This window comes from Triplophysa rosa, linkage group LG24, assembly GCF_024868665.1.
Source record: "Triplophysa rosa linkage group LG24, Trosa_1v2, whole genome shotgun sequence".
Classification (NCBI taxonomy): Eukaryota; Metazoa; Chordata; class Actinopteri; order Cypriniformes; family Nemacheilidae; genus Triplophysa; species Triplophysa rosa.
Genome location: NC_079913.1, coordinates 453,367 through 480,328, shown reverse-complemented (window position 1 = coordinate 480,328; position 26,962 = coordinate 453,367). Strand labels below are relative to the sequence as shown.

Below are 26,962 nucleotides of genomic sequence, written 5' to 3'. Positions count from 1 at the left end.
GTCGCTTTGAAGTGGTTTCTGGACACATTAGTCATATTTTCTAACTCTCTTTCATGCTATGTTTGATCTGTTTGACCTGTTTTCCTGGTTTAATTATATTTTTTCATCTTGTCGTAGTTCGTTTTAAGGAGATAAAATGGTCATTATCATCGTTGATTGACATTGCAATAAAATACTATCACATTATTTTGGAAGTTAAAATTTTGGGCTGGATTTTGTTGGAGTGGGCGGGTTTATTGAGCCTTTGGGCTGGAAATTGTCCACCCAATCTGGCAACACTGTTTGGGTATCTTTCGGGAGATTTATTGAACTAACTCTTATCAGGTGTTTTGGAACCGACATGATCAGGGTAAGCAGGTTTTGGGTTAATCAACCGAAAGGTCCAGGTTAAGCTGGTGGTAAATTAACCCTGCTTTCTGGAATACACCCAAGGTTTCTGCCCAAAAGCAACAATATATACTTGTAATAATCTATTCTATTTTGTTGATCTTGCTAACAGCAAGTCATATATTTGGATCTCTTTCTCATTTAGTAATATATTTCAAGGTCAAGGAAATCTTAGCCTAAAATTCAAATATGATTTCTAGTTATCTTTCGGAATATATCAAATATTTTCTGTGGTTAAAAACATGCATTCATTATACAAAAGTTGCGAAATGTGTGGCAGGTGAGGTGAAAATATGCAAATTTCGGTAATTTTTGACCCATTCGTGTAAAGTTGATGCTAAAAAACAAAAATTGTAAGTAAGAAAAGGAAAATAAGAAAATAGCATCTTGGAATTATCCCTTTGGAAGGTTCTAACTTACATTTTCATTCACATATCTTATTGTCATGATCCCTGTCTGTGTTTCCCCGATTATTGTGGACTTTTAGTTTGTATGCCTTAGTTCCTGTTTCCTGTTGTAGTTCTTTTGTTCATTGGTTTTGTGTCACGATCTGTTTCAGGTGTGTCTTGTTAGTCCTCTCAGTACCCTGTGAATTTAAGCCCTTGTGTTTCCTTGTCTGGTGTCTTGTTCTTATGTCTCTTGTTTTCAGTCGTTTTCGTGGTTTTGGATCTTTTGTTATTTTGTTGCTTTACTGCATGTGGACCGCTTCTCTGCCTGGCTACTCCGCGTTACACTTATTCTGTGACTTATTTACACTGTGGGGGTTTTTCTTTGTTTTGTACATTTTTTGCCTTTTTTAAATAAGAAAACAAATAAGTTCTATCTACGAAGTCAAATGAAATGCAAAATCTTTGAATCTCAATATCTCAAAACCGCTCAGGATGCAGATAGAACCTTATCATTCTAAGGTGGCTAAAAGTATTTCTGGAAATCAAAATCAAGATGTTTAATGAATACCTGGAATATAACATGATGAAATACATTTCTTTCATAGATTCAGCAAAGAAACACACCATGATTGATATTACGTAAGAAATGAATGCGGTTCATTTAGACCATGTTGTGCATTAGAAGAGTAGTGTTACAAAAACTATTTTTATTCAAAAAGTAAGAAAGGAAAAATGAAAATAACGATTTGTGATGATCAAAAACAAGTGCATTGAGGAATACTAAATTATAAAATTAATTTCTTGCAAAGATACAGAAAATAAAAAAATGTCAGGTCAGTTTAGACCCATGTTGTGAAAAGGCACATTTTAAATAATAAAAGAGAACTGTAAGAAGTGCAACGGAAGTTTATGCATTTACAAAGCATCCGATTACATATTTTATAGCTTTATCTTTCTGCATAAAATACTAGTGATGTGATCGCTTTATTTTTCATGGCGAATATGTGTTTATGAAGATGAAATTCAACTCTGGCTCACTAAATAAAAGATGCCGTGTGAATTTATACTGGGAGACTAGACACGCGTGACGTCAGACCCTTCTTGTCAATCAAAGCAGCACAAGCGCCACTACAGTAGCAGCTTACCGCTGAGAACCGAGCGCAACGTGCTAGCATCTAACACTGTAGCCACGGGCATCGTGAAACCTTCTTATCTTTGTTGGGATTGTTGGCATCTCTTGTTTTCCTTTAATACCTGCCCTTATGAAATGGAGAGGAGGACGCGTCGGACATCATGTTATTTCGTGCGCTTTGTTACGCTCTTCCTCTGCGCACGAGCGTCAGGCAACCTGCCACAGTGTAAAGAGGTAAACGACATGTCACCTTTCTTGATATTCAACGTAAACATAACGCAATGACCAAGCTGATTTGATCTCAAATTATGCTCTTTAATGCGTTTAAAATTCATCCGTAGGAAAAGGTAGAATAATATTATGCCACTGTGAGCTTTTAAAACGCACAGAATCCGTCTTATTATTATCTGTATAATTGTGACGGAGATTGGGTTTTTATATAAATAATATGCAATAAAGAAGAAAATGGTACATCTTGTTATTGAAATATTACAATGGTTACCGGAGACCCATAATATGATGACGCGGCGCCTTGGCGACCAATCAGCTGACAGCTCGATTAATGTCATACGCTGCAGTTGTCTTAAATCTAGTGAAATGGATAGATTCAATCGCTGAAAGCATGTTATATTTGAATATATAGTTATTTAAATATTAATATTGCGACTGTAATACCTGGCCTATTAATACTATTTTAGAACAGAAGTAGCCTAATAATCATTTCTGATCAATTGTAGCTCTTAAGATTTCGTCCTGTTGTTTTTGATATGAGAAGCTTTTGTTTTTATGTCATTAATTCGTTTTTTAATTTGGAAGACACAAAAGGCCACACATTAAAACATGTGGAGGAGGCTAGTGCAGCAGTGACAGGTGCAGGTGCACCATTATGTTAATGGTCCTCCAGGTGTGTGTGCTGTAACCATGCATCTCCAGGCTACAGTCACCTCCGGGGATGTACGCATGTCTCTCAACCCAATGGGAAAACTAACAAAGACATTACACGTTCATCATGGCATATAAATGAAATACCACACTGCAATTTAAATGATCACAGTGGTGCCTTTTTCATTTTCAAAATCTTGCACCTGCTTGATAGCATGTTCATTAAAATGGTATGGTTCTTCACTTGTTTGTCTCGGCACCTGTTTGTGTATCTTGGCTGCTGTGTACACACCGTGCACAGGCTGATTAGCATAACAAATCTGTCACTGACGACACACGCACAGTATTTGGTGCCTTCATTATTTCAGGCCGTTATCAGTGTATATCAGGCTCTAATTCATCACTGCCCGTACACAAGCAATGAGTGATCGTCATGACAACAGTCACAGGGCCTCTGGCTGTTTCCCTGGTGACTGTCCGGGGACAGAAGGCAGATGGAGGCCCCCTCCCTTTTTTCTTTGTGCACGCTCACGTTATCTGTATCTGTTCGATGTGCCAGTGGGAGACAATAGGGGTACGCCATCAGCAGTGTTGGGTGTAACTAGTTACTAAGTAATTAGTTACTGTAATTTAATTAATTTTCCCTTGAAAAGTAAAGTAAGGGATTATTCTTATTTTTTCTGTTATTTAATTAGTTACTTCTGAAGTAATTAAACTAAATACTGTGTGTAATATGTGTGTGCAATAGTGGAATTGACATCAAAATTTAAAGTCTAACTTTAAAATCTGTGCTTTAATGTGTCCTTCTCACATGTGTAATACTTTGGTCAATTAATAATACTACTTTATTTAGTTTTATATGATTTATTTGAATGAGTTTAAAGAGCCGTTTCATGTCTCTCCTTGACTCACTAAACTAATCAAAGTTGATGTAGGATTTAGAAAGTAATCAGTAATTAAATACTTTCTGGAGAGAGTAATTTGTACAGTAATCTAATTACACTATTGAATTTGTAATTGGTAACTAGTGATTAATTACTTTTTCATAGTAACTTGCCCAACACTGGCCATCGAGCCATCTACTAATGTGTAAACAATACCTTCTGAACACAACCAAGCCACACAGGCCATGAAGCAAAGACCTTCCAAAAAGACATAGGCAAAATGTATATGTGTGTTATGTATGTAGTTCATCGCGATCTTTAAATGTGTTTTGTTTGTGCGTTTCAGACAGACTATTACTTTGAGTACACAGAATGCGACAGCACAGGGTCCAGATGGAGAGTAGCCATTCCTCACAGACAGGGCAGCTGCACGGGCCTGCCAGAGCCGGTCAGAGGCACAGACTGCAGTAAGATTCACATACTACATACATATGCATGGATGTGTTCGTATTAAATGTGAGTAAATGTACGAGGTTTCAGAAGGACCGCAGTGATGTATTTGATCTAATGGATTGAAATTCATATAATGCAATGATATGCAAGTTCTTTCTAGGGTCATTTTATTTGGATTATAAACATGCCTATATTTATTATTTCCATATAATATTATATGAAGAGTTTGGTTCCAAAATGAGATGACTCTTTTTTTAAAAAAAATCAAAAATCATGTTTTTTATTATGTTATCATGTTTTTATTGTGTTAGTTGGCTGTTTATTTTAGTTATGGCGTAAATCAAAACAAACCAACTGCAGTTTGATTGATATTAATTGGAATGCACAATAAAAAAAACATGATTTTTGAAAATGTTTATAAACGGAGTTATCTCATTTTGGAACCAAACTCTTCATATACTTGTATAGTATCATTTATAAGTTAATAATAAGTATAAAAGTATTTTTATAAAAAATATTGATTTATATTTTTATCTGTTTAAATGAAATGCAACAACATATGAAAAAACCCTTCATTCTTATACAATAAAAAAGACCTTCACTGCATTTACATTCAATTAATAATGTTTTTTAGCCTTTTCCTGTGAAGCCGGGGAGTTTTTAGAGATGTCTTCACAGCAGTGCACATCATGTGCGGCCGGCTCATATTCATTGGGCAGCGGTGTGCGTTTCGACCAATGGGATTCCATCCCTGCCGGATTCAGCAGCCTGGCCACATACATGGATTCAGGAAGTTCAGGGGACGACTCGATGACCTGCAACAAGTCAGTTTCTGTACCTAATACATTTGTCCTAAAATATTCTTTGTGTTTTTCCACAATCATGATTGACTGGAAGTCACGGGGGTTTGTAGGTCAAACGTTTGCGTCATCTTAATACTTCTAAAAGAGCAGTCATGTGTCAGAGGAGTTGTTTTCAGGTGTTTGCATTACGATGTTTGATTGCAGTTCTTCATGGACAGCTCAGGGAACTCACTTGGAGTCCAATCGTGATGACTGCACAGTGTCGCTGGTGTACGCAGTGCATCTCATGAAACAAGGCTCCGTCTCCTTCGACTATCAATACCTGGACACTAACATCTTCTTTGAGTTCTTTGTATGTCTTATTTTCACACCTTTCGTCAAATGAAGTGTAAAAAATGAATTTCTAGAAGACCACATATTAACAAGATGTGTCACTGTTTGCTGCAGATCCAGAATGATCAATGCCAGGAGATGGACCAGGCAGGAAGTGAGAAATGGATCAAACTCACCACAAACGGAGAGTGGGGAACCCACACGGTTGGTCATCGTTTGGTTTTGTTGAACAATTTTTGCGGTTACGTGAATACTTTGACCTGAGGTCTGATGCTTACCTACACCTGTACGCCGCAGGTTAATCTAAAGTCAGGAACAAACATTCTGTATTGGAGAACCACTGGAATGCTTTTGGGTGGGAAGCCTGTGAAGCCGGTCCTTTTGAAGAACATTCAGATCGAAGGTGTGAGATGCTGTGAAAATCACTTTTAATTAACCTTTTTAATAACAAATCACATCAGTCTGTGGAAGTTAGAAGCATAGTCAGTTATTTTCATGTGTGTGTCTTTTGGGTCGTGTCCTTTGAAAGCAGGCGTGGCGTACACGTCCGAGTGTTTCCCATGCAGACCGGGCACCTACAGTAAAACTCCAGGCTCTTCCTCCTGTGATCTCTGTCCCAGGAATACGTACTCTGGAAAAGGAGCCAGCTCCTGTACGCCATGCTCGGAGACACAGTATTCCCGTATGAACACACACACACACACACACGCATATTCTCTGGTTGTTAAACACACTTCTATCGGTCCACACGTATCGGTACAGTGCTGTATTTCTCTACGTGTGTGTCGTGTAGAGGAGGGCTGGTCGGAGTGCAAAGAAAAACCACCGTGTTCGGAGAAAGACTATTCCCAAATCCATACTGCGTGCGACGGCGATGGCAAGGTGGGTTATAACGCCGATTGCGGTGAATGTGTTTTGTATTAAATGTTATGCAAAAGCTCTTGATATATTTCACACTTTTTACTTTAGACCCAGATTTTGTACAGATGGGTTGAGCCACAGGTGTGCGTTGAAAATGTGACCGGTGCTGTGACGCAGCCCCCTAGTGGAGAGAAGGAGGACTGCCCACCCTGTAATCCAGGCTTCTACACGCACAACACTTCCACCTGTCTGCCGTGCCCGCAAGGGACCTATTCTGATGGCACCACAGGTATATACACATCTGGACATAGACGGACATGCGTGTGTTTCGGTTTTACTGGTCTGGTACTGGTCCACTGACATTTATTTTACGCAGAATGTCAAAGATGCCCAGGGGGAACCGAACCGTCTCTGGGATACGAGTACAAGTGGTGGAACATCCTGCCGAGGAATATGAAATCATCTTGTTTTAATGTGGGAAACTCCAAGTGTGATGAAATGAATGGTAAGAGTAACGGAAAGTAAAGAACACACTGTGCAGAGATTTATGATATTAAACATGGATTGAGGTTTTTTTACGAGTAATGAAGTGAATGATGAAATGCACATTTGTTTGCGCAGGTTGGGAAGTGGCTGGCGACCACATCCGCAGTGGAGTGGGAGGCTCGGATAATGATTACCTCATCCTTAACCTACGAGTGCCTGGATTCAAGTGAGTCATATTATGTGTAACTGCATTTCTAAAGGTACACATCCAGGGTTGTGTATAAACATTTACAACCACTTTCTCTTTCAATTTTTGTTTCCAGACTTCCTACGTCTGTGGATGACGCATCGGCGACTGAGTTTGGACGTATTACTTTTATCTTCGAGACCATCTGCAGCGCAGACTGTGAACTTTATTTTATGATAGTAAGACACGACGCATAAAAGGCTCACAGTAACCCGTCCTTCGGATGAGACGTTAAACCGAGGTCCTGACTCCCTGTGCTCATTAAAGATCCCATGGCACTTCTCGTAAAGAGTCGGGGTGTAACCCCGGTGTCCTGGCCAGATCCCCTCCACCGGCCCTTGTCAATCATGGCCTCCTAATGATCCCCACCCTCTGAATTGGCTCTCTCTCTCTCCTCTCCTCCTGTAGCTGGTGTGTGGTGAGCGCACTGGCGCCGTTGTACTGTGGCTGCCGTCGCATCATCCAGGTGGACGCTGCACACTGGTGGTGGTTGAGGAGAGACCCCCCCCCCATATGATTGTAAAGCGCTTTGGGTGTACAGCAATCCACAGAAAAGCGCTATATAAATGCCTCATTCATTCGTTCAGTACTTTGCAGAACATTTATAAATATGTGACAGTGACGGTGGTCTCATACGATGACCCCTAAAAGTTTTTGCACACTTTTATGAAAGTTAGATCGATTACCAATTGGCATTCGTTTTAAAGACAGCACAAGGACACTTTTAAAGGACATGACATAATTCATTTGTATCATAAGTATGGATTCAGTCTACAAGTACCTTTGGGTGATGAATAAGATGTCTTGAATGGTTTTTGTAGGATGTGAACAGGAAGAGCACTAATGTAGTGGAATCGTGGGTAGGAAGTAAAGTCAGACAGGCATATACCCACATCATGACCAAAAATGCATCTGTGTCCTACACATGGGCTTTCCAACGCACCAACAAAGCCATGGATGTAAGTAATCCACACATACGTCCGGTTTTGTCGTGTGACAAACACAATAATCACATTGTCTCTTTATTTGTCAGGCACGTCAGTATGTGAACGACATAGCGAAGATCTACTCCATCACGGTGACTAACGCTATGGATGGCTCGGCGTCCGGATGCCACGCCTGCGCTATGATGCGTCAACAGGAGGGCTCGTCCTGCGTCCCCTGTCCTGCCGGACATTTCATCAACAAAGACACAAACCAGTGTCAGGAGTGCCCGGCCAACACCTTCCTCTCTGGGCATCACATTTACGGCCGGGAAGCCTGTCAGCCATGTGGACCTGGTAGCAAGAGCAACAAGGTACCATAATCAAGATTCTTGGTTTTACAAATATACTACAAAAATATGTTTGTAACATGTATGTTTTTGTTTAGGAACACTCTGTGTGTTTTAACGACTGCTCCTTCTCACATGTTGTTGCCAACCGAAATTTGACCTATGACCTTAGTGCCTTAAGTTCGGTGGGGTCGATCATGAACGGGCCTAGCTTCACCTCCAAAGGAACCAAATATTACCACGAATTTAACATCAGTCTGTGCGGCACAGAGGTACTCACATGACACTCTTGTGTGCATGCAAACTGCTGGTGTCTCCATGAGTCACACCTGAGAGGAAGTACATGTGTTAATCCCAAACACATAATACAAATGAATTAGACTCGTCTTGACGTTATTGCATTAGCAGCTTTCATTTAATTCAGATATCCGACTTCTGTCACAGGGGAGGAAAGGGGCGGTGTGCACCGACAATGTTACAGATCTATCCAATAAGGACCTGCAGAACGAATCAGCTGACCTCAACAATTTTGTGGAGACTTTTGTGTGTCAATCAACCATCATCCCTGCAGATGGGCGGGGCTTCAGAACAGCCCTGTCCTCTCAGTCCATAAGCCTGGCTGACACTTTCCTCGGTGAGCTTGTGTAGTCTATAGCCGCAAAATTTGACGTCATTTTTCCTTAAACTCTTTCCCTTATGAAACTAGGAATCAGTTTCAAGGCCATCAAAACCTTTCTATAAGAAGTCCAATTGTTTTTGTACAGACCCTTGTTTGAGTGTGTTTTACTTCAATGTTTGCCTCTCGCAGGAGCTTCTCTTGGTAACATGCTGGATGGAGTGTACGCGAGCCCAGACCTTTTTTCACAGGCCTCACGGAAAGTTCCATATATCCATTTCTTCTTTCGGTAAATGATGAAAGATTATGTCAATAAATTGAATGATCTTTTTTTTACAATAGTGTGTGTTACAATTCTGTTTTTTTTTATTGTTGGTATGAATCAAGCAAAGGTTTGAATACTTGAATGTCTTTCAATTGCTACATTTAATCATATAAAACAACAAAGGGTTCAAATCCCTCGATTACTTATTTCTTTACTCGCGTTGAACTAAACACCAGCCTCCAAAAAAAGCAACTGGAATTTTGCCAGTCCGGTGGCTCAGCGGTTGAACTCTCGACTTTTGTTCTTGAAGGTCTGGGTTCAAGTCCCGCGTTTACTTATTTCTTTAGAAGAAGGAGCTTTATTGCCAAGTATGTTTCCACACACAAGAACAGGCGACGGGAGCTTAGTGCAGAAGAAAGTGTGCACATGGTGCAAACATGGAGAGAATTAAATAAAAACAATAATGCACCATATACAAAAGAGAAAAAATATATAGACAAAAACAACATATAATTGTTCAAATGAGTGTGCAGATGTGTTATTTACAGGTTTAACCTATTGTTTCTTACAACGTACAGTTTCCAGATGCAATGTGAACAATTTACCCGCATTGAACAAAAACCCTCCCTCCAAACAAAAGCAGCTACACTTTCACCTGTTCGTTTCTAAATGTTGAGGGAAAAAATGAATGTGCACGTCTTCAAAAAACAGAGTGACTTTAAAACGTCAAATGTAAATGAACGTGTGCATCTCTTTTTCCGTCCATCAGCTCTCCCCAGCCGACGGCATCTTGCCTGAACGGCCGTAGTACAGTCGTAACTCTCCGCTGCAACCCTGAGAAGAGCGAGCGTGGGGAGCTCACCGTGCCGAGGTATATGCTTCTTTACACCGCTGTTCAGAGTCCTGCTCGCCCACGAATGTATTCTGATGACAGATGTGTGTTTCCAGCAAGTGCCCAGCAGGTACATGTAATGGCTGTGAGTTTCACTTCCTCTGGGAGAGCTCCAGCGCTTGTCCACTCTGCACCGAGGCCGACTACCACTCGATAGAAGGTGCATGCAAAGGAGGAATGCAGGTACGACCGTGTCTTGCTCCTGGGGAGCCACTGCTCTCTTATCTAACGCACCTGCCTCAAATCATCAGCTCATTAAGGACGAGATCCATGAAGTTAATGTGTAGAGCAGTGCGTCCTCAGGAACAGGTTTGGGAACCACTGTCTTACTCCACTTTCTCTATTTGCGTCATTCATTCATCATGTAACAGGATACGCTGTATGTGTGGAGCGAACCGAAACTCTGCATTAAAGGGGTTACACTCCCGAACAAGACATCCAACCATTGTGAAGTGGTCAGTCTATGGGTCAAGGCGGGAATTGGCGGCGGAGCCTTCACGGCAGTCCTCCTTGTCTGTCTCACGTGCTATTTCTGGAAAAAGAACAAGAGGTAACAACATGTCACTTCACATGGCCGCTATTTCAAGACTATTTCCTGCATTTTAAGCACTGGTCCGATGTAACTGAATGGGGAAAAGACTTCATCTCTGATGGTCAAGATTACGTTCTGATAGCATATCTTCAATCAGTTATTGCGCTTTAAAGTTGCAATCCGTATGTTTTTCAATTATAAATGAACAAAAATGAGTTATTGAGCCAAGAACATACAAAACTCCTTTTGGGTACGATTTTGCAGAAAGGATCAGCTTGATGTCATTTGACTTTACCCACATGGTCCAATGAGTAACCTGCAACAGAGATGGTGACAGAGACAAAAGTTATGAACTGAAGCTTTAAAGTTCAAATGCAAAAAAGAAAATATAAAAAAGATCTGTTTTCAAACAGGCTTGAATACAAATACTCAAGACTAGTGATGTCTGCCAATAAGGACTGCGAGCTGCCAGCGGCCGACAGCTGTGCGCTGGCGGAGGGAGAAGGGGAGGAGAACGAAGACGATGTGGTTTACTCGAACACTCCTTCATTACTGGGAAAACTGAAAGCTATCGCGAGCAAGGTCAGTCTGTAAACCTCAATGGCCATAAATGCAACAATTTGTAAATTATGAAAGAAATATTCCAGGTTAAGTTTACCTTAACTGCCATTGATGCAAAGTCAAATAAAAAGTAAAAAAGACATGCAAAACTGCACAATTGAAATTCAACATTAAAAATATATATTGTTGAAAGATCTTAAGTTGTATTAGACCAAAAATATTCCTTAAATCACACAAAACGACAACAAAAAAACCACACAAAATGTAATGTTTGTTTACCATTTTTGTCTGGCAGCAGGCAGACGGTGACGGCAGCGAATCGGTACAGCTGAAGTCGTCTCAAGCAGAGAGATGGGTTTGGGGATAACGGACTAGAAAAAACAGATTCGTCGTGATGTACAAAAAAGAGAAAGAGAGACGTGAAGGGAGCATTTAGGTTCTTACCAACAGTTTCCAATATCTTTTTCAGATTCTCAATATTTATTTACAAATTCACCTGGTTCCCAATACATACAGTACTCACCCACAGACACATAAGCATCAACCGCAACAGGGACATCACAAACACAGCGTTTGAGTATTCACACTGCCCTAAAAAACTGCAAACTGAGCCGAAACATATTTGTGAGAGTAATTGTGGACGGAAATGCTCCACGTTTAAGTTCTGCTTGATAAGTATATATCTAGTGATTAGCCAACAGAGGGAAACTATACCGCCACAGAGCGTGACTATCGCTTTCGTTTCCTCTTGATCACACAGCAGATCTAAAAGAGACGAGATGACCGCCCGTTCCCTCATGTCTTACCCAGAGAACCTACAGCTCTCCTCTTACTGTTGTTTTCTATTTGTATTGTGTATTTTGAGCTGTTTTGTTCTTCTCCCTATATTGGTTATGCTTTAATAAACTTTAAAAGTGCTTTAAACAAAGCAAATGTCTTAATGGACGCGTCAAAATCTTTCTCTCGAATACAAAAGAAGCTCATCTTAACGTAACTAAAGGTCCAGAGGCGGTGGAGTCAATGACCCAATAATTACGGACAATTTATCAAGATGTTTAGTAAAATCAATACCAGGCAAGACCAGTTTCTTTAAAGCATTCTTTTTATTGAAAATATGATATTGGTTAAACAGCAATGCAGATGTGACTCATGTCTCTGTAATAAATTATCCAGATCAATAATGACGCAGCTATCCGTGGATCAAAGTCCATCTTTTGTCATTTGCAAACTGCATACGGACGGGAATGTGTGTCATGGGATTCCTCAAGGAGCCAAACAGCTCGCTGCGGCCCTGGCTCTACAAGTCAATTCGCGTCACGCCCTTTCATGTGTAACTGCGTGATGTTGTTTGTTTCCCAGAGAGAGCAATATTAGCTCGTTTTCTTTATACTTCCTGGCCTCTATATCCTGCATGCTTTGATGCCATCTCGTGCTTTCCTGACGGTAGGCGGAGCAGGACAGCTCGTTTGGCTCCCGGCAGTACAGATGCACTTTGAAAAGATGAGTGAAGGAGAAAACAAAGAGACTAGACTGAGACGGGATCAGAGTCGCCGGGACATAAAGCCCCAGAGCGAGCGGATAACTAGCCCACGCGCGGCGTCTCAAACACGTAACACTGAAGACTCTTTACAAGAAACACGTTCAGACTCGGAGTCAATGAAAGTAGGGGAGAAAGGGGTAAGCTGTGCCACTTTTTACTTAAAGGGACAGTTCACCCAAAACAAAAAATTCTGTCTTCTCACTTTCGAGTTGTTCCAAATCTGTATACATTTCTTTGTTCTGATGAACACAGAGAAAGATGTGTGGAAGAATGCCTGTAACCAAACAGTTCTTGGCCACCGTTGGCTACCATGGTAGGAAATATGACAATGGCAGTCAATGGTGCCCCAGAACGGTTTTCTTTCCTACATTCTTCAAAATGTTTTCTTTTGTGTTCAACAGAACAAAGAAGTCGATAAAGCATTTTTCCTACTATGGGAGTCAGTGGTGGCCAAAAACTTTGGCACTCTTCCAAATATCTTCTATAAATGTATACAGATTTGGGTAAGAAAAATGTTGAACTGTTCCTTTAAGCTAATTCTTGGATATCTAAATGTGAAAAATATAAATCTCTTGAACTTATGTTTTTTAATGCTAAAAAAATGTATTTTATCATATATATGTAACACAAATGATGCATTTCTTCATCTGACCCCGTTCTCCCTATAACACTCAAATCAACATAACAATTGTTTTGCAGTAAGCTAACATGAATGTGAAATATATACAGCATGCTATTGATATATTACATCAGCAAAGGAAACTGTGCCTATGTTTACATAAACGTCCAAGAGAAAAATAGGGAGCGTATCCTTCAACGTAAGACAACATATATATTTACATACCAACGGCCAGTCTCGCATGACGTTGATCATTTTGTTTGGTTCGTAGGCTAGCAGACCGTTTCCAGGCTAAAAAGATATTGATGAAAACCTTTTGGCGGAGACATCCATCAATGCTTCCCAAAACAGTTCCTTTCATTAGTTTTCCTTTTAAAGATGCTGTTAAATGTCAGGCCAAGAAACACCAGCCACGCAGTTGTGAAAAAATATCTACAGTCAGCTCTACATATTTCAATCTGACGGGCTTTAAAGTCCAAATGTTTCAAGTCACTGGATAAAAGCGTGTGATGGCGTCGAACCGGATGTGAAAAACACACGTGGTGTTCTGGAAGTTTGTTTCGTAACACTTCTAGGCGTCGTACTTCTTTCCCGCTCTGTGGATCTGCTGGTATAAGGTCATGGAGAAGGCCATTCCAAGAAGCTGCAGGAATGAGGAAATTACATCAGCCCTGTGCCTGACAGGATATGACATCATTCCAGGCAAAACTATGGCTAGAAATGATTCTTGGTGATTCTCATGGTGATGCGTTTGAAAGTACCTGTAAGACCAGCACACACATGGCGATGGTTCCCAGCAAATGTTTGTTGTCGTTCAGCCATTCCTCAACCTTCTCGTAGCAACCCTAACAGTCCGAAATAAGACGTGTGCTGAAGATTCACTCAAACAGAAGTATTAATGCATTGATGCTCATGAGAAACTGGCCTGTTGGCACCACTTTAAGGACACCACATTTAAAAAAATGGCCAAATATAAAGCACATTTAGGTCATTGTAATATTTAGAAGTGGGTTTATATATCAGCATCTTACCTGTGACCAAAAGACGTTTGTGGCGTTGCGACCGCACTCTCTGTAGTGTTCCTGGCAGCATCTGTCTGGCACGGTTTTCTCCTGTAGGGCATCGTGCCAGTCCGTGTGCCCAGTGACGCCACAACATTGCCACTGGGAGAGAAAGAAAGAAAGCGAGCGGGCGAGAGAAAATATTCTCATTCACGAAGCCAAATTTTGCAGACGCTAGCTTATTGTTTCTATCCAGGGTAAAATCAATGCTGGAGGGCTTCTGATTCATCCCCCCCCCTGTAATTCCGCGGGCAGGCAGCTGCGACCAGAAATGGTCCATTTGTCTCCGTGTTAAATCAGCCATCTGAACTTACAGTGACCTGTGATTATTACCCGTGTCACTGATGGCTGTATATCACGCAAACACATACCTCGGCCTGTATAATGTTCCAGGCGTTGCGGAGGCCGATGTTGTTATCCGTGTTGTAGAGCCTCAGGCCGTCTTTAAGATCCTGTTTAGCATTCTCGCTCACCTGTAAAAGAGTTCGATTTAAGAGCGACATTGGGAAATGAGCATAATGTGGAGTGAGACACACTGCAAAAAAAAGAAGTTCTTAGTATTTTCTAAGTTTTTATGTTTTGCAGTACAAATACAAAAAAATAAGACGCATACCAAAGACACAGAAAAACACATGTACGACCCCTTTAAATCTTGTTTTCTAAAAGAAAATATTAAAAAGTTTTGCTAAAACAAGCAAAATATCTGCAAATACTTAATATTAAAAAAATGATGTTTATCTTTTCTACCCCGCTAGCAAATATTTTTGCTTGTTTTAAACTACTTAATTTTTATATTTACTTGAAGAAAAGAAGATTAGGTCACTTTACATTTCAATTCATTCAATAAGCAGATGGTGGCGTGACATACAGAACACAATGTGAAGATGAGAAACACTGGAGCAGGTGTGTGGGCTGCTGGATGTGTCTGGAGTTAATGACAGTGTGAGGTTTAGTTGTGTGCGTGCTTCATACCTTGTCCGTGTACACGAAGAAAAGTATGAGCAGAATCAACTCTGCCAGCAGGATGATCAACAGAACGATAAAAAACTGGAAGAGAAAAAAGAAAGCGAGGGATTGAAAACGTCCAAATGTAACGTTTTGGAGTCAGATACATTATGCATAGAACTAACACTCTTAAGTGGACTTACGCTCAGCAACAAGCACTTGTTCTCTTTGATGGCACCGAGGCAACCCAGGAAGCCCGTAACCATGACAACTGAGCCCAGGGTAATGACCAGATTGGCGGCGGAGAGGGAGGGGAACGAGGGAGAGAACGTGGCGAAGCTGCCCTGAGAGACGGACAGCCAGATACCCACACCTAACAACCCACAGCCCGACAACTGAGCGGTGAGAAAGACACGACATCGATTATGAATGAAACACGGATCACAGTTCGGTACAACAGGGTTTTTAGGTTTCAGAAAGCTTCGCATTTTGAAGCCGAAAGACTTTACAGAGTGCACTTGGTCAGGACACGTGAATACTACAGACATTAGTCAGTAGACAACATGTGTGACCCTGGACCACAAAACCAGTCATTTTTTTAAATTGAGATTTATACGTGATCTGAAAGCAGAATAAATAAGCTTTCCATTGTTAGGATAGGACAATATTTGGCTGAGATACAACTATTTGAAAATCTGGAATCGGAGACAATTGCCTTTAAAGTTGTACTTCAGAGGCGCTGTAGCAGGCCGTGGCTAAAAAGAAACAGGTTTGTTTGAACGCTCTCTGTTGGTTTACCGCTGTCATGATGTTGTGGAGAGGAAGTGGAAATTCTAAGCTTTACATAGACGCCAAACTTGAGTGGGTAAAGTTTGTAGGCGTGTTTCTGGCCATTTTTTTGGTTTGCGATTTTGCTGCATGCTCTTACAAAAATAACGTTTTTGAAATATTTGCGGTAAGAAATTTACTAAATATCATCCAAATAGCTTTACTAAATAGCTAAGCGTCTGCTAAATGACTAAATGTAAGATCTTCATGCAACATGATGTTTACTTGATATCCTAATGATTTTTGGCATAAAAGAAAAATCGATAATATTTACCCATACAATGTTTTATTGGCTATTGCTACAAATGTGGTGGTCTAGGGTCTCATATTGAACTGAACACAATTCAGTCTGTTACACACAAAAACGTAAGGGTCAGACACTTAAATTCAAGTCAATTCGACTCGTTGCACTAATAGTCGTTGACTATTCAGCCAAAACGTCTTTTTCCCAAAATGTTTAGCGCGTACAACTCTTTATTAGGTGGCCTAGAACCTCAAGACATTTATCTTTTATTCAATTGGCTGTACTCATACCCTCCGTTTCTTTCCAAATTAAATACGTTCGTTATTATATATATACAGTATATACTATTAAAGGCTCTTCATGAACTGAAGGTCTGAGGAAAGTGAGTTTGTGTGTGCCCAGCCAACAAAATGATACCTGTGTCAGCTTCCCCTGCTGTGAGAGTTATATAAATGCTAATACAACCACAATAAAGCTAGGTGTTGGGGATTCAAGTGTGTATGGCTGTATTTTGTGTGTGTCTAGGGTGTAAGAGATTAGATGGCACGCTCGTCCACACATCTTATGGGGGAAACTCTTGTAATTTCATGCTCAGGCAACCGAAATGTAAAAGCAATCTAGTCCGCTATGGGCCAGACACCAGGAGACACTCGGCTAAAACACACCTAGACGGGCTCCAGACAGAAAACCACAAAATGTTGAATTTGCTGCACACGCCGTGTGTGTGTTTATGGGAGAAAGATTGGACTCTTGCTAAAATCAAAGTCTTTTTTTCACTTTAAAACAAAGTTTTCAAAACATTATATTTAATGTTAAAATACTTCCTTCCATCCAAGCAGCATTTATAGATGAATAATTAACATTGCATAGAAAGAGATGCGGTGTGTCACGGCTCACTGTCTGCCCTCATTCACCACCGGACTACAGCACCCACACAATCCTTTTCACTCGTCACACCTGCTCCCCATCATCTGGACATTATTGGTTAATCCCCATCACCTGTCTACCCCTCCTTATCTGTCCTATTTCAGTTCTCTCCTTGTTCGGTTCTGTATCTGGTGTTGTGTGGTTCTGTGTCGTCTCATCTTGGATATTATGAAGAAGTATTGGATGATCTGCATCTCTCGAGTGGTCCCTGCACTAACCGTTACACGGTGAAGGTATGGCAAAAGAATGGTCACAGCAGTGAGATTCCCAACTTGGGTTTCTTCGTATTTAAAAACTAAAGCAATAAATAAATACAATTTTAAAACACATCTAGCAATTTAATCTAAAATTAAACCATTTGTTAAATATTAAAACACATTTAACAAAAGTGCTTTTAAGATAATTAAACATCAAATTTAAGCAAGCAAGATGTTCTACGTTCTCTCTTCTACCCCTCGACCACATTGTGTGTGTGCGTGCGTCATCGTGCGACGTGCCCTACGGTCTAGTGGTCCGGCTCTCCACGCGCTCCTCTTTGAGCGTAATTGAAGGTGAAAAGCCGTGTCGTTCAGTTCCTTCATGAAAATACCCAGCATGCACTCTGAGGCCACGAGGAATGTGAAACGAGACAGAATCCTTATGCTCGCGAAACTATATAGAAACGAAAATAAAGCGATAAACCGGCTGCGAGAGAGCCAGAGATAAACAGCAGGAGTCCGAAAAATAGGTTAAAGATGACGAAAGTATTTAAAGGACCGTGAAATTAAAAAGGATGACTGGCAGAGAAAATAATTGGCGTGTGAACGTAGGCAAAAGACAGAAACTAGAGATCAAATCTGAGGTTCTTCTGTCCACAGAAACAGACAGACGTTGTGGGCGCTAAGGTAGGACGCAGTGTTCTTTGCCAGCCGTGATAAACGGCTTTTAACCCAAATTGTAGTGTTCATGGTGCAGAAACACGTACACAAAACAAATTGAATTCAATGTACTCTCTCTGCCTTTGGAAAAGCTTTTATAACGGGTTTGTTTGTTAATGTGTTGAGATGCGTTTGAAGTGGACTGCCACACAGACGGCACAGGAGAGAAAGAGCTCATTCTCTAAAAGCTGTTTGGTGTGAAGTAGCCGTAATGAACACAAACAAGGTGTAGAAAAGCAGAAGAGGGGAGGAGGAAGAGGAAAGTTTCCTTTTATTTGAAGCAAGACTGATAAACAAGGATCGGCTATAAGAAGAAAGGCTTATGTAGCAGTTTATGTTAATAAGATCTCTAATGTGCTGACCTCTCACACAAATGAGTGTGTTACGCTTGGCGTGTTTGACCTTGCTGAAGTCAATCTGGCCTTAACCTTCCGACTCATGTTTTAAACATCGAGCTGAGAGCCATCAGGCTCACTAATGTCAAACGCATGAAATATATATCACCCGTCTCACACCAACATGCCTAATTACCCCTCAATCATTTATAGAAGTAGATCAATCCTAACAAAGACCGCGTGGCATGTCATATGGACACAAACACACTACCTTTCATAAGCAGGAAGGGTTTGTTTATCATTCGGATTCAAAGGGAATCTACATTAAAAGAGCTGAATGCTTCTATAAATCAGGACATCAGCACAGAACAAAAGCCATTTCTCTGAAAAAAAATCACTCTCAAATTGAATTGCAACCAACCGAAGCACCGAAAAAGAAAAGTCTTCGAATCCGTCTCAAGGTAATTCTGTCTCGAGCGTTCCGTCTCACCTTTTAAGCCGCTTCACTTTTATCTTACTTTCTGTCCCTCCCTCACATTTATTCTTTTATTCTTTCTCCGTCCTGGCGTTTAAAGTGTCAAATCTGTCTTCAGGCTTTTGTAATCTTTCTGTAGTTTTCGCATTCTCGTGCATTCCCTTCCTAACGCTACACCAGTGGGGTGTGTGGGAGTGTCATCATGAGTGGGGAGCTTTTTCCTGAAGTTTCCTGATTGTGATTCGGTACATCCGTCATTAAACACAAACAAACAAACAACAACACACACACACACACAAACCAGCAATCGCTTCCATCTCAGAACTGTAACACACACACACACACACACATAACCAGACAACTAAAGGTAGAGAGAGGGAAGAAAGAGAAAGTGATTACTTTGACTGCTTCAGTTTAGATGAATATGTATTACCGCCTTTGATCTGTGAGCATTTAATACCTAATGATGAAACAAATTCCCCAATGTCTCTCAATGGAGCAAACACACACACACACACAATATCTGAGGAAAGCCACTGAATATCTCATGGAACCACTGAACATTTGAGCCAATCAATTCAACTCTTAATGTCGTGACTGCTCTGGAACTACAGGAAAATTGTTACAACAATGCTGATTGGTCAGTGGAACCACAGATGCCAACCCCTTTGCTAGTGACTAGTATAAAATAGTATGAAATCGTTTCCATTTATGACTTGCAAATTTTGCATCTTTAGTTGTGTACGTGTACACCAACATGACAGTCAACAAGAAAGTGCGAGACAAGCTTGTCTTGCGTTATTAGACCGAACAGGTCCATCCTCATAACTGTACTGAGTCAGTGTTTTTGGTGTTTCAGCAAGCTCAAAAGTACTACAGAGCCTGTGTTTTCCCTTTTTTTTGTTATATTATATATGGTGTAGTAACCATGTTTTGCAAATTGATTACTACGTATTTTTATAATAGTTTGACCATAAACTATGGTTGTTGTAGCAAAACCATCATTCATTTTCATAAGGGATTAGAAAAATATGTTTAGGTTGAAGAAATGACACTAGAGTGTATGTTACACGGTTCAGGCAGTGCTCTGATACTCACCCAGAACAGCAGGTTGAACAGGAACATCATGTATTTGACACAACACAGACATCCACGCGCCATCTTCAACTTCTCAAACTCTAGAAGAAAGATAAAAGACAAGTCCAGATAAAACACAACGTACTTCCCCCCGGCAGACACGCGCTTGTCCTGGGGCTTCACCCCTGGCGGGACCGCGACCACCGCTCCGTCTGTGCACGCTGCCTTGTTTTTGACATTCGAGCCCCGGGAGCCGTAGAAAGCCCCCACGGCAAGACGATGACCCCGTCGGGCCGCCCGGGTGAACTCTGACTCCGCGCTGTCCAATGAGGGACTCCGCAGGACCTCGGAGTCGTGGCTCTCACTCCTCCGCATCGTCAGATGAAGCGCGCATGTTTTTACGCACAACTGGATACGAAAGGTCCGGTGGCGCGCGTCTCCAAAATTGGCATCTGGTGCGGAAGGGTATAGTTGCGCGTAAATTGTTTCAACACCACCCACGAATACACGCACTTGCACAAACTCCGGAACTTACAGATGTCTCCAAGTGCCCCCAAAACGCATTTGCACGAGATCTTGCTCCTTCTGCGTTTCTTTGGAGGGGTTGGTGATGCGCAATTCCGCTTCACTCAACTACGGATTGTGCCTCAGATTTGTATTTTCCCCCTTCTGTTATATCTGTCACGCATGAACGCAAGAACACGAAGCGTGCGCTTTCAACTTTACGCGCTGCGTCTCTTCATCGTTGGCATCTGTCGAGCGGATTCATCCTCTCTCTCTCTCTCTCTCTCTCTCTCTCTCTCTCTCTCTCTCTCTCTCTCACTCCATAGAGCAAGTAGCGGTCCGTTCCTCTCTTCTTTCTCACTTCTCTGCATCCTCACAGCATCTCTTTCACTCGCTCCTCCTACAGCATTCAGGTCAATCCGTTTGCGAGTCAGTGGATGCGTTTCTTCGCACCTTTCAAAGCCAAACGGGAGAACGAAGCTGATAAACCGAGTAAAACAAAACCTCAGAACATGTACGAGCAGCAGTTTTTGTTGTCCTGTGAGTATGTCTGTGTGCATACCGTCACCAACTGAGACTCAGAATTGCTGTGAGATTGTTATGCAATCCATGTTTCCAGGTCATCTTGTTTATGTCACCCTACATAAGTGTAAACAGCGAATTTTACTTGCTCGGTTACGTGATGGTGCACTTTGCATAAAATAAACATACTCGCACATTTACAGGCATAAAATATGCTTGAAAAGCACAACAATGGACGTTGAATTAAATTATGAAACTGAATGAATGCACTTTTATTGTATGAATATAAGCAGCATGACCATTTGACGCAATAGCAGAAAGTAAATCAAACCGGTTTGGAGCTAAATGAGGACGAATAAATGATGATGGAAGGATTTTTAGGTGAAGGATGCCTTTCACCACTAGGCTGCACTCTCCGGGGCTCTTAAAATATCTATCTATCACTGTCACATCCAATCAGACACCACTTGTCAACACCTTGTGAGTGATTCTGAACTAACCGCTGGCTAGCATGTTTACTGACCTCTAACACGAGTTGCGGCGAAGCGTTGCTTTTGCGTTTAGGAGCTTTTAAACTTGATTTACACTCCTGCAGCTAGACAGGAAGAGCATGGCACTGCCATCGCCAAGGTCACGGTTCGATTCCCAAATAACATAAAAATGAAATGAATACCTTGAAGCAAACTCAAGATGCACTAGATAAAAGCTTCTGCCAAACTCAAGTTCCGTCTTCAGGCGGCAACACAAAAATCTGTGTGAAAAGAATTAATTCATTCTTATTTTTGTGTTTGAAGTGTGATTTGTATGTTCATATGAGCTTGAGTTTCCCCATCTCTGTGACTGTGCTCAGTTAATTATTTTTTGCTTTAATTTATCTTTCCCTCTGGTACTCTTTCCACTTTTGATTAAATAGCATTGTGCAATCTTGTGCAACGCACTCGTGTGTGTGTGTGTGTGTGTGTGTGTGTGTGTGTGTGTGTGTGTGTGTGTGTGTGTGTGTGTGTGTGTGTGTGTGTGTGCTGACTCGGCGTCTCTCTGCCTGTGGTGGCCTTGTGAGATCAAATAGTCACAGGAAACTCATTAGAAGCCTTTTATTACTGGATGAGTTTCATTTTGCTGTAACCGTGGACAAAACCGTCCCACAACTCCAACCAACAAAAGTACATCTATATTTAACTAAACTCTCACAGCCATGTGTTGGGATTTTGAGAGTTTAATTTGGATATTTGTGCATTTGGTGGAAGAATTTGTCCAAAGTGATATACATTGCATTTAATGTATGCACTTGTCAGTGTGTTCCCTAAGAATCAAACCTATGACCTCGGCATAGCCAGCACCATGCAAATATTCACCTACCATCCTTATTATAAGCAACCTACTAAGAAAACATCTAATGTGCAAATTTGGTAGCGGAGAAATATTTCATATCTTTGCCCACACATTTAGATTTATGCTGTGCTATGTCTTTTATAATTTGCTGAAGTATCGAATCCACTTGCGAAAAAAGCCAATGGAGAGAAACGTGGACGGTCCAGATGCACATCTCTGTACTCTGAGAAACGGACTCTTCGTGGGTTTTTCAGTAGGCAGCCTCACTGAGTAGTACAGACCATCTGTCTCATCTCCAACACTGAAAAGACTTCAGGTCACTGACCTCATAGATGGACTGAAACTTTACCCGAATATCTTCATAAAACGCCTGACAGAATGCCTGAAGCCCCTATATATTTTCCCTTTGGAAAAACATATCGGCTTAGACTAACCTGTGACAGTGGAGTTTCTATTGCCATACTTTACCAAGATACAGAATATTGATAGTATTGTAATATTTTACACGGTGTGCCTTTTATCCAGATGTTAGAGGAGACAGCACAGCCGGAGAAAGTGCTGAATATTGGCTCGCAGCTACTTAAGGCACCCAGCCACGGCTAAGAGACAGAAACAGCGGTCATTTATTATACATAGACGAAAGGCCGAAATGCAAGACATGTGATGGAAAAAACCAGAAAGAGAGCGAGAGACTGCAAAACTTTTAGGTTGTTCACCTGAATATAGTTCTACATTCAGTCTAGTTCATTTTTCTGCAATAAAACGTAGATTCATTCAGTATCACATTGATTATCGAGCATAAAAATCATGTATTAGCAGGCAGTATCGATGGAATCAAAATTTCCTCAGAGTGGTGTCCCTAAACCTATGGCAAAACAATCCAGATGTGTATCTAAGGAGCATTAATAAAACAGATCCTTCGGAAGCCCAAATTTGACACCTTGTACATTACAACCCTATAATGAACATCTGTCTCACACACACACACACACACATCTCTCACACGCACACACACACATCTCTCACACACACACACACACACATCTCTCACACACACACACACATCTTCTCCCACTGTCTCAGCCTCAGATCCCTCAGAGAGCTTTGTGTCTTTATAACGAGAGCGCTCTGTACAGCCGGACACACGGCCTCGCTATCCGGGGAATTCTGGTTTACTCACACTTTCAAACGCATGCTTAGAAATGGGATTTACATCCCCGAAGCAAGCCGAGAGAAATTTTGATGAAGGAACAGATACAGTCGTTCCATGACATAACATAAAAGCAGTTATGTAAGGGGTTTTCTAAGCAGCGATAAACTGCTAAAGTATGCTGAAGTACACAGCGAGAACACTTATATCGACACCCTTGTCTTTGCATTCAAACCCTAAATGAGTAACTAGTGTAGCGTGACAGATCCGTGTGCCCTAAATCCCAGTTGGTATGATTAAAATACTATTTCAAAGCGACCCTGATTGCATACTCTTTACTGTACAATTCTAAACCAATGCATGACACCTGCATCCCATCATGCATTGCTCTCTTTCTCTCTGATGAAACTCACAGATGTGTGCTGACTGAAACAAACCGCGGTTACAAGTTTCAACACCTATCCACACACAAATAAAAAGCCTTTAACTTTGGATGTCACATTAATAATGAGCTTTTATATCGTTGAAAACGCCGTCAACACTGGAGAATGCTGGAGAGTACGCGTGTAATATTACGTTGAGTCACGTCAGATTGAAGACGCATGACCGTATACGGCATGACGCAGACGCTCCGCTGCTTCAATATTAATGCAAGCGCTCTCTTTTACATTAGTAATAGCATTTTTAACATCGACTTGCCCAGACGTAAATATTAAACGCATCTTGGCCGCAGTAAATCTTTCGATTTACTGTCAGAAAACACTATTACTCACTATAAGTCGCTTAGGATAAAAGCGTCTGCTAATGTCCAACTGAAAAGGGGATTTAACACAAGAGGGTACAGGTGAAATAACTGCTTTTATTTGACCTGTCTAAAGAAGTAGAGTTAATGCACATATATCATTTAAATCTATATGAAAAGTCGAAAAGCTACATAAAGGTTCAATTATTGTCAAGATGTCCTTTGACGAGAGTATTCAGCTCACTAGGCCCCACAGAAGTGATTTTCTGTGCTTGACGCCTGAGGGGATGAGATGTCTCATTGCTTAATCGTATCATTAGTGCTTTACTGTGCTCTCTCTCTCTCGCATTATTAGCGTGACCTCGTTTCAAGTGATTTTGGGATGCACTGCCCTCTAGCCGCATTATAATTATACTGCGTCTCTATTGCCTGCGTTCCGTTCCGAAGTGATCATCCCTCTCATCCCTATGCCCTACTCCCTTCGAAGAGTAAAGCTCTTGATGTGTAAACTCTGGAGGGAAAAACGCAGTTGTACCGCTTAATGGGCCTCGTTTATCAATCTAACGAGAAACGGGCGCAGATCCGGGCGCAGACATCGTTTTACGACAGGCTTCACGTGTGATTCATCACCAATCTCATCGTACGAATGATCGTATCTTGATAAATGCGGCGGCTGAAATCGGTCGTGGTTTACATATCACGCCCCTATAAAATCAGGGTGTAGACGCCTCGCCCCTAGCGACATGGAGAAACGTAATCCGGCCAAAACGAGGAACCTTTCCGATTTAGAAATTAAAGTTTAACCTTGAAAAGCGGATTCAAAGGAAATAAAAAACAGTTTGGAAAGAGATCGCTATGGTCAACAGCGTTGGTGTAGTGAACCGAACTCCAGCTGAGGTTTGTATTTTTTATTGGATATTTATGTTTAGTAAATATGAGCGCAAATATTTTGTTTTATTATTAGTGTTTCACTATTATTTTTACACTGAAAGTATTGTTGTTGCTTTAAATTAGTTTGGTTGTGTAATGTATCATTTAGGTGAAGAAAAGATGGTCTGTGGCAGAGGAGACAGATGCATGTTTCTAAGCAGGATAAAGGTTTAAAATCTAATGCTGCTAATCTTGCATTTCAGGCTGCTTAAATCACACACACAGTTTTATTTTGGCCTGGGACCTGCCACACAAAGCCAGGCAACCTGTGACCCAGTGCGCATCTTCCATCCCATCGACCATCGCAGATCGCACAAATAAAAAAACATCAAAGCATGAGTGTTTTCTGTTTTCATATGTCAAACAAAGAAGCTATCACCTTGCAAATAGGTAAACTTACCCATTGCTTGTAATTGATTATTACTTTTAATCGTGCATTTTAATTGGGGTAAATTATCTTAGAAGTAGCCTAAAAGCTCATGGACGTTTTTTTAAACAAAACAACGTAATTTAGTGACGTTTTGTATATATGTCCTCTTTCAGAAGGGCCCTTCGGAGGGCGATATATCCCGTTTGAGTCACCACAGAGACATTTAAAGGGACAGTTCCCCCAAAAATGAACATTCTCCCATTATTTACTTTTCATGCCATCCTAGATGTATATGACTTCCTTTCTTTAGCTGAATATATTTTATATATATTTTTATATGATCTTGTTATGCTCGTGGTAAACATTCTGAAGTGAAATGATACAGTTGTGACAGAGAAGTATTCATATTTTGAGCTTATTTAGCAGTTCGTGTTAATATAACATAATCCATCTGTTCATATTTGGGTGAACTATCGCTGGTATATATGATAAGAAAGGAATTTGGAACGTGGGCAATATATTGCTTTCTTTTTTCAGATATTTCAAACTGTGAAAAGTCTTATTGTTCCACTGTAATTTAATTATTGAACAATGTGTCTTATTAGTATTTCATTCATTTCTGCCGTTGTTGACATTCACATCGTGCAAGTCACATTGTGTAAAGTGTTTGTGTGATTTCTGTTTTGTACTATTTGCTATACATTTACTAGTTTTAAAGAATTTATGTGATAAATATGATTGCAAAACATAGCATTTATAAACAACACATGTCTCATTTACAAAACTGCTTTCCCAATTTGGTAAAACCACACAAAATCAGTCACCATGTTTTTATTACGTTCCATTTCCCAAACTTCCAAAAATCTTTCCATGAAAAACTATGAACAGTGTAATGTTGTATTTATAAGCCCTATGGTTGTTTTATCTAGCCGATGAGTCCACCACCTCCCCCTCATCAGTCTCAGAGATGCGCAACAGCTGTCCGTCTAATAGCGATGCGCCAATCCTGCGCATTCCTGCGCAACCATTAATCAGTGGAGGGCATCTGCAGCGCGTGTACCACACGCTCTCTGATCAGTATAATGGAAGCCGGTTTATTCGATGCCAAAGTAGCCTAGTTTCATGAAACTGAAGGCTTTAAACACAAATGCACTGCTTCCATTAGGCCGTTTTCACGTATAAGGCTAAAATTGCGGACACGTGACTCGCCTATCTTTCCATATCAAGTAGTTTCCGTTCTGTTATTTGTGCGCAGCCGAGATTTTTCCACTCATCACCAACCGGGAACTCACGAGGCACGTCGAGTTGCACGTGTGTGCGATACAGCATGTAAGGTATTTATTAAAACACAGTAAAAACACACACAAAAGATATAAACAAACCAGACCCGCGTAACACAAGCAGCCGAAATGTATCAACCATGGGGGAGGTTAAGAAAACATGCTATTGCA

The 26,962-nt window shown here is 40.9% G+C and overlaps 3 protein-coding genes across 6 annotated transcripts in view; 1 reads left to right on the top strand and 2 right to left on the bottom strand.

Moving 5' to 3' along the window:
* Positions 1-1,884: 1,884 nt before the first annotated feature.
* Positions 1,885-11,913, top strand: elapor2b (endosome-lysosome associated apoptosis and autophagy regulator family member 2b). Of its 4 annotated transcripts, none has more exons than XM_057324875.1 (22): positions 1,885-2,142; positions 4,021-4,141; positions 4,762-4,951; positions 5,135-5,282; positions 5,378-5,467; positions 5,561-5,666; positions 5,796-5,945; positions 6,057-6,145; positions 6,233-6,413; positions 6,501-6,629; positions 6,746-6,836; positions 6,934-7,036; positions 7,679-7,816; positions 7,891-8,154; positions 8,229-8,402; positions 8,575-8,764; positions 8,939-9,035; positions 9,781-9,882; positions 9,960-10,086; positions 10,275-10,453; positions 10,849-11,017; positions 11,292-11,913. In XM_057324875.1, the coding sequence occupies exons 1-22, from the start codon at positions 2,044-2,046 to the stop codon at positions 11,361-11,363; spliced, it is 3,009 nt and encodes a 1,002-aa protein (XP_057180858.1). In that variant the 5' UTR covers positions 1,885-2,043; the 3' UTR covers positions 11,364-11,913. The 4 variants fall into 4 exon arrangements, with proteins under 4 accessions (XP_057180858.1, XP_057180857.1, XP_057180861.1 ...); XM_057324874.1 differs by having other exon boundaries at positions 5,793-5,945; positions 11,292-11,405; XM_057324878.1 differs by having other exon boundaries at positions 11,295-11,404.
* mical3b (microtubule associated monooxygenase, calponin and LIM domain containing 3b) overlaps positions 11,274-26,962 on the bottom strand; it is a 38,500-nt gene continuing 22,811 nt past the window's right edge. The window contains exons 32-33 of the mRNA XM_057324873.1: positions 19,986-20,065; positions 11,274-11,367 (exon numbers count right to left, since the gene is read on the bottom strand). The gene's annotated coding sequence lies outside the window, so the exon portion shown is untranslated. The remainder of the gene's footprint in view (positions 11,368-19,985; positions 20,066-26,962) is intronic.
* tspan9b (tetraspanin 9b) lies at positions 13,686-14,581 on the bottom strand. Its single transcript, XM_057324879.1, has 3 exons — positions 14,187-14,581; positions 13,917-14,000; positions 13,686-13,798 (listed from the first exon to the last, which is right to left on the bottom strand). Exons 1-3 carry the CDS (start codon positions 14,364-14,366, stop codon positions 13,727-13,729), a joined length of 336 nt encoding a protein of 111 aa, XP_057180862.1. The 5' UTR covers positions 14,367-14,581; the 3' UTR covers positions 13,686-13,726.